A 19,424-nucleotide genomic window follows, 5' to 3' on the forward strand; every position below is an offset into this window, starting at 1 on the left:
CTTACCGCAGAGATGTGAAATCTAATGAAAAGTGTGAATTTGTTGCCACTCGCTTTAATAATGGTGTGGTACAGTGGTGGTGACACTTAAATGTATGATCTTAAACGACTTCCATTACATTTCTTGAACAGAGCAGTATTCGACAATAGCAGCAATTATGTGTTTAAAGGGGACATATCATGAAAATCGTGTTTAAGTGCTATAATTGGGTCCCCAGTGCTTCTATCAATCTAGAAAATGTGAAACAGATCAAGCCAGTAACTTAGTTTTGGTAAACCATTCTCTGCAAGCATGTGAAAAAATAGGTAATTGAAATTTGGCTCCCCCTCTGATGTCAGAAGGGGATAATACCACCCCTTAACACTGTAAGCCCGGATGAATTGAGTTTACTTAAAAAAATGAAGGTAACTCATGCCTTAAAAAAATTAAGTTATGATTACTTAAAAACTTTAAGTGAAGTTGTTCTAACAACAATTCTAAGTTGAATAGACTTAATGTTTTAATTTCTTCCAATATTCCTGCACTCTTAACCTGGATTAGTTGACATTACTAGAAATTTGTGAGGAAACCTGTTGCTTATAACTTTATTTTTTATCACTTTATATTACGTTTGATGTTATAAATGGTATTATAACACAAAATTAATGACTGACTTTAAGTCAATCGTTGAATAAACATGATTCTCCACAGAAACACACAAAACTGTGTTTTTGACATACATTGTCAGTACTGTGGAGAGAAATACAATAAAATGTTCATGTACGGAAACACTGATTCCCTGAACGGTGACTTCACAAAATTATCATTTACAACAAAACAACATCAATAATATAAGAGCTTGAACCTCTATGACATTTTATTTACAAATATTTGAGTAGTGAAAGTTTTTATTTGTTTGTATCAGTTTTTATTCTGTGAAAAATCAGAAAATTATAAAAATAGTTAGCCGCAAAGGATTATGGGTATTCCTTACAACATGAACTAATAATTTTTAGTTCATTTAACTTGAATGTTTTAGTTTAATGGATTTTGTAAGCTTAAAAGTTCAATCAAATACACTTTTTAACCTTTGGCTTCAAAACAGAAAATATTAAGTGATATTTACTTGATTGTTTAAGTAAGGACAATATCTGTGTTAACAGTGAATATGCACTATCCAATCATGGCATTGCGTTTAGTGCAGAGATCAGCTCATTTGCATTTTAAAGGACACACCCTAAAATACTTATTTTACATCTTTAAAAAGTCTTGTGAAATGTCCCCTTTTAATTTATAGCTTAGTCTTCATATCCGGAAATGTACATAAAAATCTCATTCCCGCCAGATTTTTTGTCATTTTCACAAAAGTTTTACAAAATTTTCTTTTAAAAATATATATACCAAATGAAAGAACAGACCCTCTGCTTTCAAACAAACAATAAACAAACAAACAAAAGAAGTTTCATCCTATCTATATTTTTTTCTTTGCTTATAAACTCTAAAATATGGGTATTTTTCTTCAAAAATAAAAATGTTTAGCAAAAAGCTGAAATAATTGCATTTATCTGAAGAAATTTTCAGATCAGATTCAGGACGATTATCAAAACATACACAGAGTTTAAAATTAGTAAGAAAAAAGCTTCAGGTTTTTTTATAAATTGGGTAAGTGCATCTTTTAGTGTACATCCTCATAATTTTTTATGCAAATGTTTTCTCTTAATTGACAAGATAACTCAATTAAAAGTTAAAACATTGATATACCTGTATGTCCCCGTAGGCTCTTTGTACCCGCCGAAACCGAATGGCAAGACCATATTACCAAGATGACCAAGAGTATGACCTTCAACGGCCACATTGACCACCACCACAGCTTCATCTAAAATGAGACCAGAACAAAGAGATAGCAACAAAGAGAGAGCATTGAAAATGAGTAAAATGCATCAGAATATGTTAAAGGTCATATGAAAACCGTACAAATGTCCTTGCTGTCAATCATATTACCTTTCTGTCCTGTGTTTTGGCCTGTCAGATCACCCTGTGAGAATGTTGGCCATGTCACCTTCTTTATTCTCCAATCCTCACCTGTTTCTTCAAAAAACTGAGGAGACAGAAGGAAAAGAGATAGCATGAGGTCAAAAGCTGAAAAGAGACAACTAAGCCAATGTATATATTAAACTGTATGTTTGTGTGCGTGTCTGTGTATAAAATATTTGTGTAAATATAAAAAAGTATTTTATTTTTTAATACTGAAGTCTGTGCCTAGGATAAGGGTAAAACAATCTCATTTACACATTACACAGACATTTGAACGGAAAACAGAATGAATGCATAATGGAAGCATTAAGTTAACAAAACAATTTTAAGGTGACCTTTTTTATACCATAACAGAATTGAAAAGGTTAATAAAAATCATGAAAGAACATGAAAGGATCTGAAGCTGAAGAAACACAAATAGGCCAGAAAATACAGAAAATAATATGATGATAATAAAGCAACATGGAAACATGAGACTGAGAGGAAAGAAACAAAAGGAGACGGAAGGTTTGAGGAGAGATAGAGAGATAGAGAGAGAGCAATGAAACGTTTGCTTTAAGAGAGAAAGAGAGAAACACAGATGGAGAGAAGGAAAAAAGGCCAGCTTCAGAGACTGATATACATCCTCAGGGCTCAATGCAACCTGTGTTCTTCAAAAGCATACGCACACAAGCAGAGAGGCCACAAAGATGGGACTGATATTTTGTTTACAGTAGTTCACCTACCCCCGGGCACGAAACACATCACACGCTCAGAGATCACCCACAGACATCTCACAAGTTCACACATCCATACTTTTTATTTCCACTGGTACATATACACGTACCGATACACAGGTATGTGTGCGCACAGTAAATGAAAGTTCCTGCAAGTTGTCAGACAAGTGCAATGCCAGAAATCGTTAGGTCAAATTCCTGTTTGACTCTTTACCTTGACAGAGAGAGGAGGAGTATGAAATGAATACTGAGTGGCAAGAACAGTTGCCCCTAGCATACAATTGACAACATGAAAAATGTTACATTATTAACATCTATACTGTCTGCAAGACACTGTACAGGGATAATACGTCAAGAATGTATTTCATGTATACTGTTCGGCCATATGGTAAATTTCAAGGCAACTTTCAACAATTGTCTGGGTAATATTTTATCATAAAGTCCCGGGGAAAGAACAATAAGCAATTATTTGCTTAAAAAAATTGAATATTTGAAAATATTTGTTTGTAAGAAACTAAAGCACACTACAAATCTCAATACTGAATAAGAATACATTTTATTATTGTAATGTTAAACAATAAACAAACAAAAAAGTTCCTTTAAAAGTTACAATAAAACAACTTAAAAAGGTAAAACACTCAGATACTACACAACTGCTTTAAGGCAATGGCAAGTATCATTAATTGTTATAATGCAATGAAAGCAGGCATAGTTTTCAAGGCTTTTAATTATTATTATCTTCATTTATTTTTGGTGTTTAAAGATATGGGTATTAATCTAAAACCTGCTTACCCCGATCATGTCGGTTCTGGGGCATCTGATTATTAAGTTAATGCACGCACACGGACATTTTTCATTTTCAACATACCCGGGTATGTCACATAACCATTTTTTTGGAATACTCCCCTTGCCCCTGGTCTATATAAATGATTGTGTCAATAAGAGTGTCATTCTGCCCCCTTGTGGAAATACTTTGAATTGCTCTTAGTGAGAAATGTAAATCCAGTGTGTCTAAGAAAATGAAATTGTGTGCATATATGCATTATGTTATATGCATTCAAAATATTTTATTTATTAAATGCAATTATAATTTTCAATGATTTGTTGATTTGAGTGGATGATTGAGTGAGTAAATCTCAGAATGATGTAATACAGTAAAGTTTATCTGCAAATAGATACACTAAAAATCATATTTTATGTCACTTTAACATAAAAATGTAGTTAAACAATTTCAACGTGTTGTTCTAAATTATCTCAACTTATCACAAGTCAAAACCTAAAAAAGTGGTATGAATTGACTTGGATAATTAAGTTGTTTAAACTTTATGCTGCATTTGTTTACATACACAGGTATAGACTCATGCTGTTTGATTATTTGACTGACATGTTCAAAAAGTGTTAGTGTGTGTTAACCAGTCAACCACCACATCTAGTATTTGCATGAGTGCATGCATGCAATGATGCAACAAAAAGGCAGCACATTTCTTACTCTCTTTACATAGACAAATACACAACTTGCATTACTAACCACTTTTAATTCTAACACATTAACTCACTAATGTTTATTGCTTACTCTTGCATACACACAAAAGCTGACTACACAAACATTTGCACACAAACTGCTGTCTACCGTCATGACATACAGCGGTCATACTGTTACCACCTGAATCTCACATCATTCTTCCTCCAAATCACAACATTGTTCTATACTTTAAAGTCATGTAGACATACACTCGGGTCTGCTCCTGTGTGTGCGTGTGTGTGCGCTTGTGCGTGTGTGCGTGCATGTGTGCGTGTGTGTGTGTGGTATTTATCAGTGTATTAACTGAAGAACTCTTGAGCAGAGCAGACAGAGTTGATCATTATGTGAAGTGGGACGGTCTGCATAGGAAGGTCTGTCTGGAAATTGCCTTGATTTGCATTTGGCTTAACCTCAATCACAAACACACAACCATGAGCGCACACAGACACACACAGACTTCATTGACATGCACCGGCTGCACCTCTGACTAAGATAAAAAACTATGCCCTGCATTTGATGTCATCATCTCATGGCCGGATCTCACTAGAGAAGCATTAAACATAAACACACATGCAGGTGAGGCAACACGTTGCAGGCACATTCCGCAGCGAAATGCCCACTCTGTTTTCCTGTTGAAGATACAGCGCAGCCCCAACTGTACATTGCAGTACCTGTTAGCCGGAGTCATTTAAATTGACCAGTGAGTTGTGAACTGAGGCTCTCAGAAACAGGGGAACCAAAATGAAATGGACTCCAGTATTTCATGCCTGCTTGAGTGATGATGATAAAAATCCTTTTAGAGTTCTGGATGAATTAGCCTTGCATTAATATTCGTAGCCCAAAACTTTTAAATAACCATTTAAGAAAGAAACAACTGGTAATTCACAAAATATATATATGTCAGCCCTTTTCACAAAGACATTACGGAAAATACACGGAAAATGCATCCGGATTGTCCCGCATTGTTTGATCAGTCAAACTTTTCCAAACAAAAAGAATCCACTTAATAATACGTTAAAATAATGTGAAGCTAAAGTAAAAGGAACAGTATGTAGGATTGTGGCCAAAACTGGTATTGCAATCACAAAACTTGTGGCTAAAACTGGCACTGCAATTACACAGCTAGTGGCCGATATACACAATGACAACATAAACATCAGTTGAGGGGTGCAACTCCACTTTTTAAATGACAATATCCTGGCCAGACCACTTGTCAGTGATATAAGTATTTTAAATGAAAATGATTTCTTAATGTCTAGTGACATATCAGGGCCATTTTATGATTAATTGATATAAATTTCTTACATACTGTTCCTTTAATATTTAAATCTGCTCTCTCAACCAATGAAGAGTTTCAATCATGAATGAGCCAAAATGACAGGACAGGATCATGAAACAAACAACGCAACCACCTCACATTCACAGAGTTTAAAGTTTTCTGGAAAATCAAGCTACAAATGATTTACTTGCACATACAGCTGGGATGGGTGAAAGAGTCTTATTGAAAAAATACACCTAAACTTTGCCGCACTGACATCATCATCATCTACAGTAGATGCTGAATAAGACTCTTTCCTTGGGTAAATGCATATATTAAGCCGATTAAGATAATAGTCTTTGTAATATCCAATTTAGTATACTGCATAGTAGTGGAGTGTTTGTGTGTGAGAATGTATAGTGCTAAGTGCCTTAAGAGATTAAGTTTTGGTTTGGGGGAAAAAAATTATATACTTAATTCAATTTAATTTTCTTAGTCTACTGGCAAATAGTTTTACCTGTTTTAAGTATAAATTCATTTGATTTCATTTCCCTTTTTTTTCAGTAAATAACACATCTTGGGTCATTTTGCGATGTATCTCAATCTCTAGCAGACTGATCTCACAGAAAGTCATGTTTTAGTCACGCAAAATTTTACCAATTTATGCATGGCACGAAATTCAGCTTTTTGTGCCTTGAGCATGAATGTTTTTTTCGTGACACTTGAATTTCTATAAATAGTTTTTTGTGTCGGTGGCACGACATTCTTTTTCGTTTCATTTTATGTATTGTTTTTTTCTATTTTCTTACCATTGTCACTTGGGGTTAGAATCACTTTCTGTTACATGTTTAGACATCCTAACCCAAACCCCAACTCAAGGCGAGAATAGTTTTAAAAGCGGAAAAAAACCATGTAGAAACCAATACATAAAAGTACATCCTAACCAAACCCCAACCCCAAGCGACAATGATTTAAAAATAGGGAAAAAAATAAAAAACTATACATAAAATGACACGACAAAGTTAGTTATGCCACGGACACGAAAAACTATTTATACAAATTTGTGCGAGTGACACGAAAAAACATTCATGCTCAAGGCACGAAAAAAGCTGAATTTTGTGCAATGGACACAATAAATTGATCAAATTTGCGTGACTATAACACGACTTTCCGTCTTTTTTGTGACAGTCACACAAATTTCTATAAATAATTTTTTGTGTCGGTGGCACAACATTCTTTTTCGTTTCATTTTATGTATTGTTTTCTCAAAATTTTTTCATATTTTCTTACAATTGTCGCTTGGGGTTAGAATCACTTTCTGTTACATTTTTAGACATCCTAACTCCAGGCAAAAAAAATGTAAAAGCAGAAAAAAACATGTAGAAACCAATACATAAAAGTACATCTTAACCCAAACCCCGAATCTAACCCCAAGCGACAATGATTTAAAAATAGGAAAACAAATAAAAAACATTACATAAAATGACACGAAAAAGAAAGTCATGCCACGGACACGAAAAACTATTTATAGAAATTTGTGCGAGTGACATGGCTGGGAAAAGATTAATCGCGATTAATCGCATACAAAATAAAAGGGTTTTTTTGCATAATATATGTGTGTGTGTAATTATTGCGTAGAAAAATAACAAATGTTTTGGTTTCCTAGGTAATCTATGTGTTGTTTTTTTGCTTGTTATATAAATAAACTACGTTTAAAGTACTTTGTGTTTATTTATTATTAGCGGAGTTTACCGGAAGTTACGTGCGGGCCGCGACAGCCGCTTTTTTATGTTGTTACTGCTGAAACCGTATATATACACATGTAAATGTTTCTTAAATACATACATGAATGTGTGGGTATTTATATGTAATAATTCCACACAGCACACTCATATATTATTCCAAAAATCACTTTTATTTTGCATGCGATTAATCGCGATTAATCTTTTCCCAGCCCTAGCAACAAACATTTATGCTCAAGGCATGAAAAAAGCAGCATTTCGTGCCATGGAAACAAATAAATTGATCAAATTTTGCGTGACTATAAAACGACTTTCCGCAAGATCATGTTGATCTCTAGATATTAATGCTGAAAATCAAAAACGCTAAGCCATTCATTTTTGCAGTGTACGCATGTCTAAACTGCACCTGGAGTCACAATAGTTCCATTAACTTTATGCTTTCCATTCCTTACCATTTTTTTCTGTACTTATTTTCACCCTCTTTCTCTAACATGCCATTTGCAACAGCATTCCTGATCCTAAATACACCATTTCATGCTCTGGGTTTCAAACAGAGCAGAAAAATGACTCTGCAAAACAACTCTATCTCTCCGAAAAGAGGCCCCACCAAAAATGAGCCCAAACTGTGCGGGGGCCAGAAGAAGTTCTTAAAAGCATCTCGGATTTCTGGCAAAATGCACAATATCGAAATGCGGCGGGAGGCCGGGGCCTCCTGCGCATTTATCTGGCTTTCAATGAAACGTTTCCGGCCTACTGCATTCCCGCGTCTCGAGGCAATATCGGTGCGTGTGTGTTTACGTCCACGAGCATCTGCAGGCGGGCTCGCCGTAAAGCGCCGGCAGCCAATCCGAACGGACGCGGGGAGTTTCCGCACCGCTGGTCCTGCAGTATCAGTGTGTTTGCAGATGAGTACATCAGCTCTCGCTCAGCCGATATTACTGAAGATAAGCAGGCAATTTCACCACCCGGCACTATACAGCAACTCATTTCAATATGTATTTATGGGTGTGTGTGCGATTATTTTAGAGACTATTGGAGCTGCATGTGATTTCCTTCCCAAGTTTAATCTACAAGACTACGCGGGGATAGATAAACACTCCGGCAAAACAGATTTTGCCTTTTCATGCACAAAATCATGCGCGCACACCATGTCTATATATACAAATATTAATTCACATGAATGACTGCAGGTCTGTACAGATGGAAAACTAAGTACACTGGTGATGAATGTATCTGACTGAGAGATGTATATTAACCAAAACTAACTGTAAGCTGTGCTGCAGATATATCAGACATTTTCTACCAGGCCCTGAACTTACTACTGTTTTTATATCTTGTCCAAGGGTAACAGGATGACAGGGGTCACAACAGGGTTAACATTACAGAAGAATTGATCTTCGCTGCACTTAAGTCCCATTCACAGCCTGTTGCTTAGACTGGAGACATGGACCCCAAGATCTCATGACATCACCAGGCTGTTTTTTCATCTCATCCATTTCCTCACAGGCCCTGTAAGAAGCACTATTTGTAACCAGAGTCTTTCATTTCATAGGTTTAGGTGTGTGTGCCTGCCTGCCACATTGAATAAAAGGTAAAGCCACTGGTAAGCTATCGTTGGTAAGCTAAACTTTTGAATTTGACATGACATGAAAAGACCCTAAAAGACTGCATTCATTGCAGTCACATCCACTGCATTTCATTGGTTCATTCAAGTTATCCCTTTATTATAATTAACCCCAATTATTTCAGCATATGTCTAGTGTCGCATAAGAGATCTAAACATCTCAACTTGTTGAGTAAGCCAAAGTAAAAACAAACAGATTAGCTCAAAACCACCCCCCCCCTCTCTCTCTCTCTCTTTGTCTGACAAATGCACTGATCTTTTTGTTTTCCTGGTGTTTTGTGACCCTATGTCCTGTTTCAATGTGGATTTGAACAATCAATGAGAGTGCCCCTCTGCTGTCAGAACCAGGGTCTTTCTCCTTGCACTCGTCCCCACAAAGACGTGCTGAGCTCGGCCACTGTTCCGATTATCTCGCACCCCCCTATCACTAATGACCAGACTCCTGCAGGCCGCTGCGTAATTATAATAATGACCGAACGTGTCGGGCGTGCAAACGCAGAAGGAGACATGGGAAAAGTCAGGCACGAGTAAAGAAAAAGGAGAGCGAGTGTGATCAATTGTTAATTTTACAAAGTCACTGAGATGTGTCAACAGTATCAATAAGTGAATTAATTTGTCTTTGGGGCTGTGGAGTGTGACACTGCACTGCTGTGTTCCCTCAGGATCGCTGGTTTCTAACCTCTCCCTTTCACACACGCTGACTTTTACAAAGACACACACACACACTTAAACCAAAACTTATTATTGAGTGCGGTGAAATTATTGTTTGGTAAGAGCGTTGTCTATCTACAGTGATTTGGATAAAATTTGCATACACAAATATACACACACACCTGGAAATCCTAAAAAGTGCAAAGCCATTGCCCTTAAAAAACCTTCTCGAACAGATTTACCTCACACGATGTGAAAATCTCTGCATATTTAGTGGCTAATCACACCAAAAGTGCTTTAAACGCTTGGAAACGCAAAGCGCTTAAAAAAAGAGCAGTGCGACGCGGCTTTTTATATCAGAGTCAGCTGTCTTGTCAATCAAATATTGACGCGTGAGCGCTCTTTTGCTGTTAACTGTCATATTAGCAGAAACTTTAAAAATAGTGCGTTTGCTCTGACCTTGTTTGAGGGTGAGAGGTGCGCAAACACGCAGGAGAGAGTGAGCGAGTGGAGTCCGGTTCTTCAATGCAACTGTAAACTTCCCTCACCACAACGTAAGGCCCGCCTCTCCCCTCATTCGATTGGACAATGGAAAGACGCGAATGACGTCAGGCGCTTCTCCGCTCTCAGCGCTCCTTCAAAAGCGCGTGCTGCGGCTGACGGCAGAAAAACCGCAAGGCGCTTGGCGCGCATAAACAGCGTGCAAACGCTCCCTGCCAGGGGCGTCGCTAGACCCCTTTTACTGGGCACGTGCCCCAGTGTAAATCTTTTGTGCCCCTGTGTAAATCTCAAGTTTACATTAGCAGTTAACTAGTATATTCCGTTACAAAGACAATCGCGGTAAAATGGATCTATATGCAATGTAGTTACCCAATTCACGTTTGAAAAAGCGACGCAGCAGTCGCACTCACGCGTGCACGGCACGCCCCAATTCATGTCCGCGTCCACGCACCCATTCATGTCCGTGCGCGACTGTTTTGCCGTGCGCAGCCGCATATAAAGTACACGCGATTGAGATGGTTTATGAAAACATGACGAGACTAAAGTGAGTTTCTAAATAATAATGAAAATCTTATTTTCACCCGATCATTGACGCATGTGATGGACATCAGTTTTGTGCAAAGCAGGAAAAGGGAAGCAAAAATGAGAGATGATGAGTTTAAGGGAATAAAGACACATAACATCTTACCCTGTCAGGGCTCAAACATTAGAGGAAAATCTCAGTAAAAACCTCTGTCAATAGTCTATAAAATTGCATTGTTCACATACAAAAGCTGTGTTATACTGTTCTGTATTTTCACATATGAAATTAATATTTAGTTCACTAGCTCTAGGTCATTACATAAACAGTTAGCAGTAACTAAGATAGATTTTTTAGTAGCAGTCATAAAATGAAAATATTCTTAAAAATAAAAAAATAAGTTATTAATCTTTGTTATGTAAAATGCAAATGTGCATAAAAATATTTTCTCTCCTGCCATTATTTCCAAACATTTTATGGCTTTAAACATGTTAATAATGTTGTATATATGTATATATGAAGATGATACTTAAATATTTTTAAATAAATAATTGTCTTTCCCGGTACTTGTTGCAATGTTGGAATAGTGGGTTAAGTAAAGGAAATTGTATCTTGCACACTGCAGGCTTTCAAGAAAAAGTAAAAAAAAAATGGGGGACCCGTGCCCCAGTAGAGCTTTATGTCTAGCGACGCCCCTGCTCCCTGCCCATAGAATATCATTAAAAAAGCGCTTGCAACTGCCATAAACGCTTTTGGTGTGATTGGCCCCACACAATGTGGCATAAAAGCAAGATTAAATTATGCTTTGACCCACCTACACTCTCAGAAAAAGATACCTAAAGAGTGCGTATTAGTACCTCAAAGGTAAATATTGGTGCCAAATGTACAGTATACATATCTGTACCTAAATGTGTACCATCACAGTGACAGTTGTACCATTTTATATATATAAAAAATGAAAGCTTATTGACTTTATTTATTTTGAGAGTGTAGTGTGAAATGCAGTTATGATGCTTTTATCTGTGTAAATGAAACAGTGTCAGAGTAAATTAAAAACATTATTGGTGTAATAGCAGAGCATATTTGTCCTCATTTAGGTTCATATTTAAAAGTATGGTTTTGTATTTTATTCTATTTAAGTTATATGTGTCAGTCAGGTTTTTACTTTTACATGTATGCATTTGGCAGATGCTTTTTTCTAAAACACAGTGCATTTAAAGGGACACTCCACTTTATTTGACAATATGCTCATTTTCTAAACATTAGATTTTTACCATTTTGTAATCCATTCAGCTGATCTCCGTGTCTGGCGCTACCACTTTTAGCATATCTTAGCATAATCCATTGAATCTGATTAGACAATTAGCATTGTGCAAAAAATAACCAAAGAGTTTCCCTATTTTTTTTATTTAAAAATTGACTCTTCTGTAGTTACATAGTGTACTAAGATCAAAGTAAATAAAAAAACAAATTAAAAGTTGTGATTTTCTAGGCAGATATGGCTAGGAACTATACTCTCATTCTGGCGTAATAATCAAGGACTTTGCCGCCGTAACATGGCTGCAGGAGGCGCAATGATATTACGCAGTGCCTGAAAATAGTCCCCTGCTATTGAAAGATACTTAGGGGACTATTTTCAGCTGCTGCACTGTAAAAAATACTTTGCTGCCTTAAAATTTTTTGTTAAATCAACTCAGATTTACAAGTCATGTCAACAGAGATACACAACTTATAAAATATAGTTGAGAAAAGTCAACTTCATTTTATAAGTTATAACAACTCACCTGTAGTTATAACAACTCATCTCTAGTCAAGATAAATAATAGTAAGTTGAAATGACTTGTAAATCCGAGTTTTAAGGCAGCAAAGTATTTTTTACAGTCTGCGTAATATCGTTGCGCCTGCTGCAGCCATATGGCAGCAAAATCCTTCATTATTACGCCAGAATGGGAGTATAGTTCCTAGCCATATCTGCCAAAAAAATCACAACTTTTAATTTTCTGTCGGTCTTAGTACACGATGTATCTACAGAAGAGACAAGTTTTAAATAGAAAAAATATTGAATTTCTTTGGTTATTTTTTTGCCTGATGCTAATGGTCTAATCAGATTCAATGAATTATGCTAAGCTATGCTAAAAGTGATACCGCCAAGACCCAGAGATCAGCTGAATGGATTCCAAAACGGTAAAAATCAAATGTTTAACTTTAGGGGAGCTGGAAAATTAGCATTTTTTAAAAAAAAAGTTGTGTCCCTTCAAGCTATACATTTTGTCAGTGTGTGTGTTCCCTGGGTTTAAACGCATGATCTTTGTTTTGCTAACACAATGCTCAACCAATTGATGTACAGGAACACTACATGAACTATATTCAAAACTGTTTTAAGTTGCTACTTTGCCATGGTAAACCGCATAAAGTTAGACTAAAAACTACAGTTACTTGACTTACTTGACTATGAGAACACATACATTTAACTGTTTATTGAACTTGGTGTCTTTTATCATATTTTATCAAGGTTAACAGGATTTTAAACACTCCACTTCACGTCGTGCCTAAGAATGCACTTGGCCTCGAGTGGTTTATTGCTATAATAAATCAGGCTTAATGTCTTAAACTCAATGCTTTACACACTACGCTGCTCGATGCACTACATTCCATTGAGCAATTAAGTAAAGCAAGTAAATGTGTGTGTTTCTTATGCATTCGGGTTTTGGTTAATCACACATAGAAAACATTCCAGTTTATTTAACTATGACAAACATCTGTTAGCTGATACAGAAACAGTTGTAAAGTCACTCAAACACACACTCACACACACACATATCCGGTTTATAGACTCAACCTCTTGAGCTTTCGAATCTTGCATTAGGTTTGAAAGCTCATACTGAAAAGACAAAACGGCTTTATTGATAGAGATTGTTGTCACTTGATTGAGAATCTCCACAACTGCGAAGCAACGTTTTGGTTCCATTTGCTCGGGCCACAAAAGCACTTAAAGCCGCCCACAAAACTGATGCTTATTTAAAAGGTGCATTTTTTCCTTCGGATTTGTAACCTGAATACTGGAGGCAATGATTCACCTTGTGACAGAGCAACACAATCCACTAAGAGGAATAAACTTATGGTTTAGGGTCATAATGTGCTGGATTATGACACGGTAGCGCTGGCTTTCAACATGGTATCAGCTCAACATATTTTCATTTAAATTTGACAAGTCTCACTGCCAATCCTCAGATCAGACAGAAGTACTTGTGTATTCAACATATCCTGTGCTGAAGCCGAAGAGCTTTTTCCTTTAGCCTGTTATTTAAGGCAAATCCCATTGAAATGGATGTCATCCATTCTGAGTGAAATAAACCAATCCAAACCGCCACTCACTGCAGAAAACAAGAGGGCTCAGTGCTATTAGGACAAACAGTAAAAATTGTAAAGCTATGTCAAGAGAAAATGAAAAGACTGAAGAGGAAGGTGGAAAAGATGGATAATATGAGCCATGATGGTACAACAATAGTTTTAGATTATATTATGCTATGAACTAGTATTTATACTGAATGGTAGTACTATAGACGGTTTCATCGGACACACGTGATACACGTCTGGATGCGAACTTTACTTCCGGTTTCGTTTTTTTAATGGTCTGACTAGTTGTTAAACTGATCTCTTGAACAAATGCCTCGTCGAAAATAACAAATGTTTTGGTTTCCTAGGTAATCTATGTGTTGTTGTTTTTTTTGTTAAATAAATAAGCTACGTTTAAAGTACTTTGTGGTTATTTATTATTAGCAGTGTTTACCGGAAGTTACGTGCGGACCGCGAAAGCCGCTTGTTTATGTTGTTACTGCTGAAACCGTCCATATAAATTAAATATTACTTAAAGGGATAGTTCTCCCAAAAATAAAAATTATGTTATTATATACTTAGCCTCATGTTCTCTAAACCTGTATGAAGTGTTTTATTCTCTTGAATACAAAACAATATATTTTAATAAATTATAGTAAGCGGGTGATTCTCGCAAAATTAGACTTATGAGGTGTCATGAAACATTTTGATAAAAAAAAGTAAAGGCTATCAAAATAAGAAGCATACAGTTACAAACATCTCTTCGTGTACTATTTTGCAAATGGTTTCAAATGACATCATACACACCAATTTTGTTTTTTTTTCCCCACATTTAAGGGGAAAAATGTCATTACCGCAATGTGTCCACACTGCAAAAAATGATGTGTTAATTTTTTACACATTGTGTGTGTCATGCCATTTAAGGCGTTATTTCATGTTAAAATAAATTAAAGGACCAACACAAGTTGTGTTAAAAACAGTAATCCTTTTAGCGGTAATTAACATGTAACAGAGTATTTTTTTAAATAGAGTAACGCAGTTACAATTACTGAAATTTAAATGAGTTGGTTACTCGTGTTACTCTATTTTGTGATAAATGAACACTTGCAGACAAGACATTTCTGATCTAATTTCGCAGGACCCTGGTGGGTTTCAGTGCAATTTCAGTAATTGTAACTGCGTTACTTGATTTTAAAAAAATACTTCGTTAATTACCGCTAAAAGGAGTGAAATTACAGTAATGGAATTACTTTGTAACCCGTTACTCCCATCACTGTTTTTAACACAACTTGTGTTGGCCCTTTCATTTCTTTTAACATGAAATAACGCCTTAAATGGCATGACACACACAATGTGTAAAAAATTAACACATAATTTTTTGCAGTGCATGATGACTGGATTTGGGTTCTTTGACATGGAAATACTTATGATTAAAAAATCTAAAAAATAAAAAGCTTCAGTGCATGTTATACTATAAACATTTACAGAAAAGAAACATGTAGTATTTGGTGATCATTGATAAATTTATAGACAATAATAAGGAATATTAATGTGTTCAAGGAACTAACATTTTCAAAAAAAATTGTTGGAAGGGACACAATTGACTGTGACACTCAAGATGGCTTCCAGGTAAGCACTTCTTATTTTTTCTCTCCAGATAAAAGTTAAAATTCTGTTTGTCATAGTACCTAGACAACTTTTTAGTTCTCATTACCGAAACATGTGTTTGTAAATGCATATATTTAATGTAATATCATGTTGCGGTAATGATAATTTTTGAGAATGATAAAATCTAAAAAAAATTAAATAATTCTATAGGAAATATTTTTTAAATCCTCTAAAAATAAAGGTTATAGTAAGATCAGACCTTAATCGTATATGTGCAAAAAAAAAACAATTGGCTTCAAGGGCTTTTTAAAAATTCTGATGCTGGACACCTTCTAAATCTGGATTTCGTGAGAATCAATAAAGCGCATAGTAGACAGTACCCATTGACTTCCATAGTGGGAATAACAAATACTATGGAAGTCAATGTGTACAATCTACTGTATTCGAGAAGATATAAGATATTTAAACATTGATACCTTTAAAAGATTGAGTACAAAACTAAGGCTGTGGGGAATATCTATTAGCCTTTGTGCTTAAATAATTCAATTATGTTTTCTTAGTAATGGGATGCTTGGGAATTTATGGTGGTTGTAAATACTGCTAAAAGTTTCAGCGCTGTTTAAAATCAAGTTGTTTTATTGTAAATATTTTAGTGTGAAGTTACCGCAGATATTTTCGTTTGGTGAAGCTGGACCATTTCGAATTCTCCCCATTCAGATCTGTTATCATTTCAATCCTTCAATTCTTTCTGAAGGAAATACACTTAGGATCCTGTTTTGGTTTAGGATTTGTGTGCTATGCACTACCATTTTCTTGCTGTGATGTATTTTTCCCTTGCCTTTTGAGCGTTCCACACTATTTTCTTTAAACTCTCTTTTTGACTAATGTGCCCTCTCATGCCTCTCTTGTTTTTAAGGTTTCAGGGCCAACTGACACAAAGTGAGTGCGTGAGAGGGATAGAGAGAACAGGAGAGAGTCTCCTGAGGCTCGAATCCCTGCAGCGTCTCTGTTTTTCACTGTCAGCACTCACATGGTGAGTCACAGGCCCGAATTGAGACCTGCGTCCAGCGGAGCATTGAGATTTGTGAGGGGAAGAAGAATGAGGGAACTGGGAGAGAAAATGGCCATCGGGGACAATCTCATTTACAGATGAGGGACTTTCCCATCACCGCCTTCTGTTCGTAGTGAATCTCTTACTCCATCATTAATTTCTTTCTCACCCTTTTCGATTTATATCACTGCCTTTATGTCTCTTCATTTCTGTAACACACACACATTCTCTTATTCACACAAAGCTCTCTCGCTCTCTCTGGTCCTTGTCCGTTCGAAGAGCATCCATCCATCACGGCAGCTCGGAGTGGATCGGCTAATGCCAGCTCAGAGCTCAGAGAGCAGATCTGTCCAGCTGAGCTGCTCGCAATCCGTGCCTTATCTATCAGAGATGCCCCCAAGCATCCCTTCATCCCTTCATCTGTCTCACATGTTACACCTCTCCATCCCGCCCTCCTTTTGTGAACATGGCTCCAAAGATGTGTTAGGCCCCCCACGATGAAGAGAAGAGAAGAGAAGAGAAGAGAAGAGAAGAGAAGAGAAGAGAAGAGAAGAGAAGAGAAGAGAAGAGAAGAGAAGAGAAGAGAAGAGAAGAGAAGAGACCAGGTGTTCTGGTGTGCCCGGAGCAGTGCAGAAGGTGGGTTAGAAGTTAATGCTAAAACAGAACTGACATCAATAGAGGGGAAACCAATAAACTGCAGGCAGGCAGCCCCCAGATATGCTCTTCCAGAATGCACATGCCCTCTGTCACCCCCTCTCTCCGCTCCTCTCTCTCAAAGGGAACACTGTGATGCAAGGCCCAAATGAAAGGGATGACTGTGCATGAGGTAGAGAGAAAGAGTAAAATATAGATGGAAAGACACATGTTTCATTGAGTCATCTCCTTGGGCTCAGCTGTGCTGCTTGCCTCTTAATGTGAGTGTCGATGACAATTAAGTCGCTTTACATTCGCACCCAACCTCTGCCTCTCTCCGCTGAACTAATGGCACAATTGTCTCTACAAGGTACTATGGAGGACGAGAAACAAAGGGGAAATAATGACTCCCTCTCAATAGTTATTGGAGGGAACAAATGGCCAAACAGTGACAGGGTGGAGGCGCAAAGCAATTACTACATGGTGAGGGAGGCTCTCATTACCGCGCCAATTAAAATGCGCAAAGACAAATCTCACTTGAGAGAGTGACTGTCATCCATCCGATCAAAGCGCAGTTTCAGCTATCGGTGCATCATACATCTATCTTTTTTGTGATGTGATTGAATGCACCTGGTGCGTCTGGTACGCGCTCTGGGTGCGCTGCGCTTCAACCGCGCAACTCTATCCACTGACATCTTAACGCGCTCCTTCCAATCGGCATTAAACGAAGACTTGATTAACGTTCAATAGGTGATAAGCAGCATACCAAACCTGGCTGATCGCTTATCGCACATCCACAAACCTTTTAATTTATCTCTCAAACACAGTCGAGATGAGTGACAGATCAGAAGAGAGCGACTCCAACAACTAACGTTAGATAGCTTATGTACAGTAAGTGTGAATTGCAAGCCGGTCAAACGCAGCAGGATATGGTAGTTGGTTAAAAATCACAATTTGGTCAAAACTGTATTATAATCACGAACTCCAAACCTTCTTTATCTGGGTGTTGGGTCAAATGGCGCGTTCTGATAAAGTTTATTTCAATGTCAACCCGTATTGCGTTACATTTAGATAACAACCCACATTATTTGCACCCAAAAACAAGTTTGAGCTCAAAAGCGAACAGAGTAAAAAGAGTTTTACCTCGGTTTATGAAAGCGAGCGCATTCTTCTTCAAAGTGTGACGGCAGTCCGGAAGACGAGTGTTAAAAACGAGCTTACTTTCTACTCACTCCAAACACTGCAGGTCGTGCGCACTAGCCGCCTGTCCATCACACGGACCCCGAGTGGGCAGCGGCGAAGATGAGATGAAGAGTTCATAAACCGAATGTAGCCATTATTTGGCGAATCTGTCCGCCGGCCGTCAACGACAGGATGGATGAGGGAGAACGATAAACGAAACGCAGCGTTTGAACGTCGCCAAAGACGTGGGTAAATCCATATGGGGGTTAGTAGACTAATGACCTTATAATGCTCCAGACATGTTTGTTGGGTTATTAACAGCTGTGTCCCCGCGAGGCGAGGCGCGCGTCACACGCGTCCCCCGGAACCGCTGGGATTGTGAGTGATGGGGAAGTCTGTGCTGAAAACTGCGCGTCGCGCGCTCCTCCAGAGCCACGATCGATTTGACAAGAGAATTGCGAACTTGCCTTGCCTATTCCGCGCACGTGCGTCGGCTGCACCCCCCGCCCCGCGTGCGGTTTATCAAGTAGCCACGCTAACTGATGTCATAGCTTACAAGTGTTAAAGCAGGGGGCTTTACTATAATGACAGCCTCGCAAGAAAACGAGTGAAAAGATTTTGTGTTTGTCAATATGCCTGCTACTGAGTGCGGTTCGGTTTTACGCTGTTCTCAAAAAGGTTCGTTTTTGGAAGATCGATTTTGACCTGTTCGTGCAATCTCCAAGCGTCTTTGGATGCGCTGAAAAATTTCTATCATGTGGCAAATTATCAATCGCCAATCACAACCTGGCCCATCAAGGATGAAAGGCAGGTGAAATGTAATCTTTGTTGCGAATTGCGGGATGTTGCAGCCATTCCAGTTTTGGAGGAGGACTCCTACCTACCTTACTAATGTAGTTTAGAGATCTGGTCTACTAGGTCTGAATGAGTGTAATATCTAAGGCTGTGACTTGAGGAAAAAAATGCATTGGTTAAGCCACCTACATGCCAAGGCATTCCTAAAGTAGCTTTTGATGTGCATGTCCAAACTTAAGGAGACTCGGTCGTTCAATATTATTCAGTCTTTT

At 37.5% G+C, this 19,424-nt stretch overlaps 1 protein-coding gene across 2 annotated transcripts in view; it reads right to left on the reverse strand.

Moving 5' to 3' along the window:
* The window catches only part of tafa4b (TAFA chemokine like family member 4b), a 51,193-nt gene extending 32,267 nt beyond the window's left edge, over positions 1 to 18,926 (reverse strand). The window contains exons 1-3 of one of the 2 annotated variants that reach the window (XM_073875964.1): positions 18,640 to 18,926; positions 1,981 to 2,077; positions 1,741 to 1,855 (exon numbers count right to left, since the gene is read on the reverse strand). In XM_073875964.1, coding sequence (XP_073732065.1) covers positions 1,741 to 1,855 — 115 coding nt within the window. In that variant the 5' untranslated portion in view covers positions 1,981 to 2,077; positions 18,640 to 18,926. Of the gene's footprint in view, positions 1 to 1,740; positions 1,856 to 1,980; positions 2,078 to 18,318 lie in introns of both variants that reach the window. The other variant, XM_073875963.1, reaches the window with a different exon arrangement.
* Between the last annotated feature and the right edge of the window lie 498 nt (positions 18,927 to 19,424).

This window comes from Misgurnus anguillicaudatus, chromosome 14 (assembly GCF_027580225.2).
Source record: "Misgurnus anguillicaudatus chromosome 14, ASM2758022v2, whole genome shotgun sequence".
NCBI lineage: Eukaryota > Metazoa > Chordata > Actinopteri > Cypriniformes > Cobitidae > Misgurnus > Misgurnus anguillicaudatus.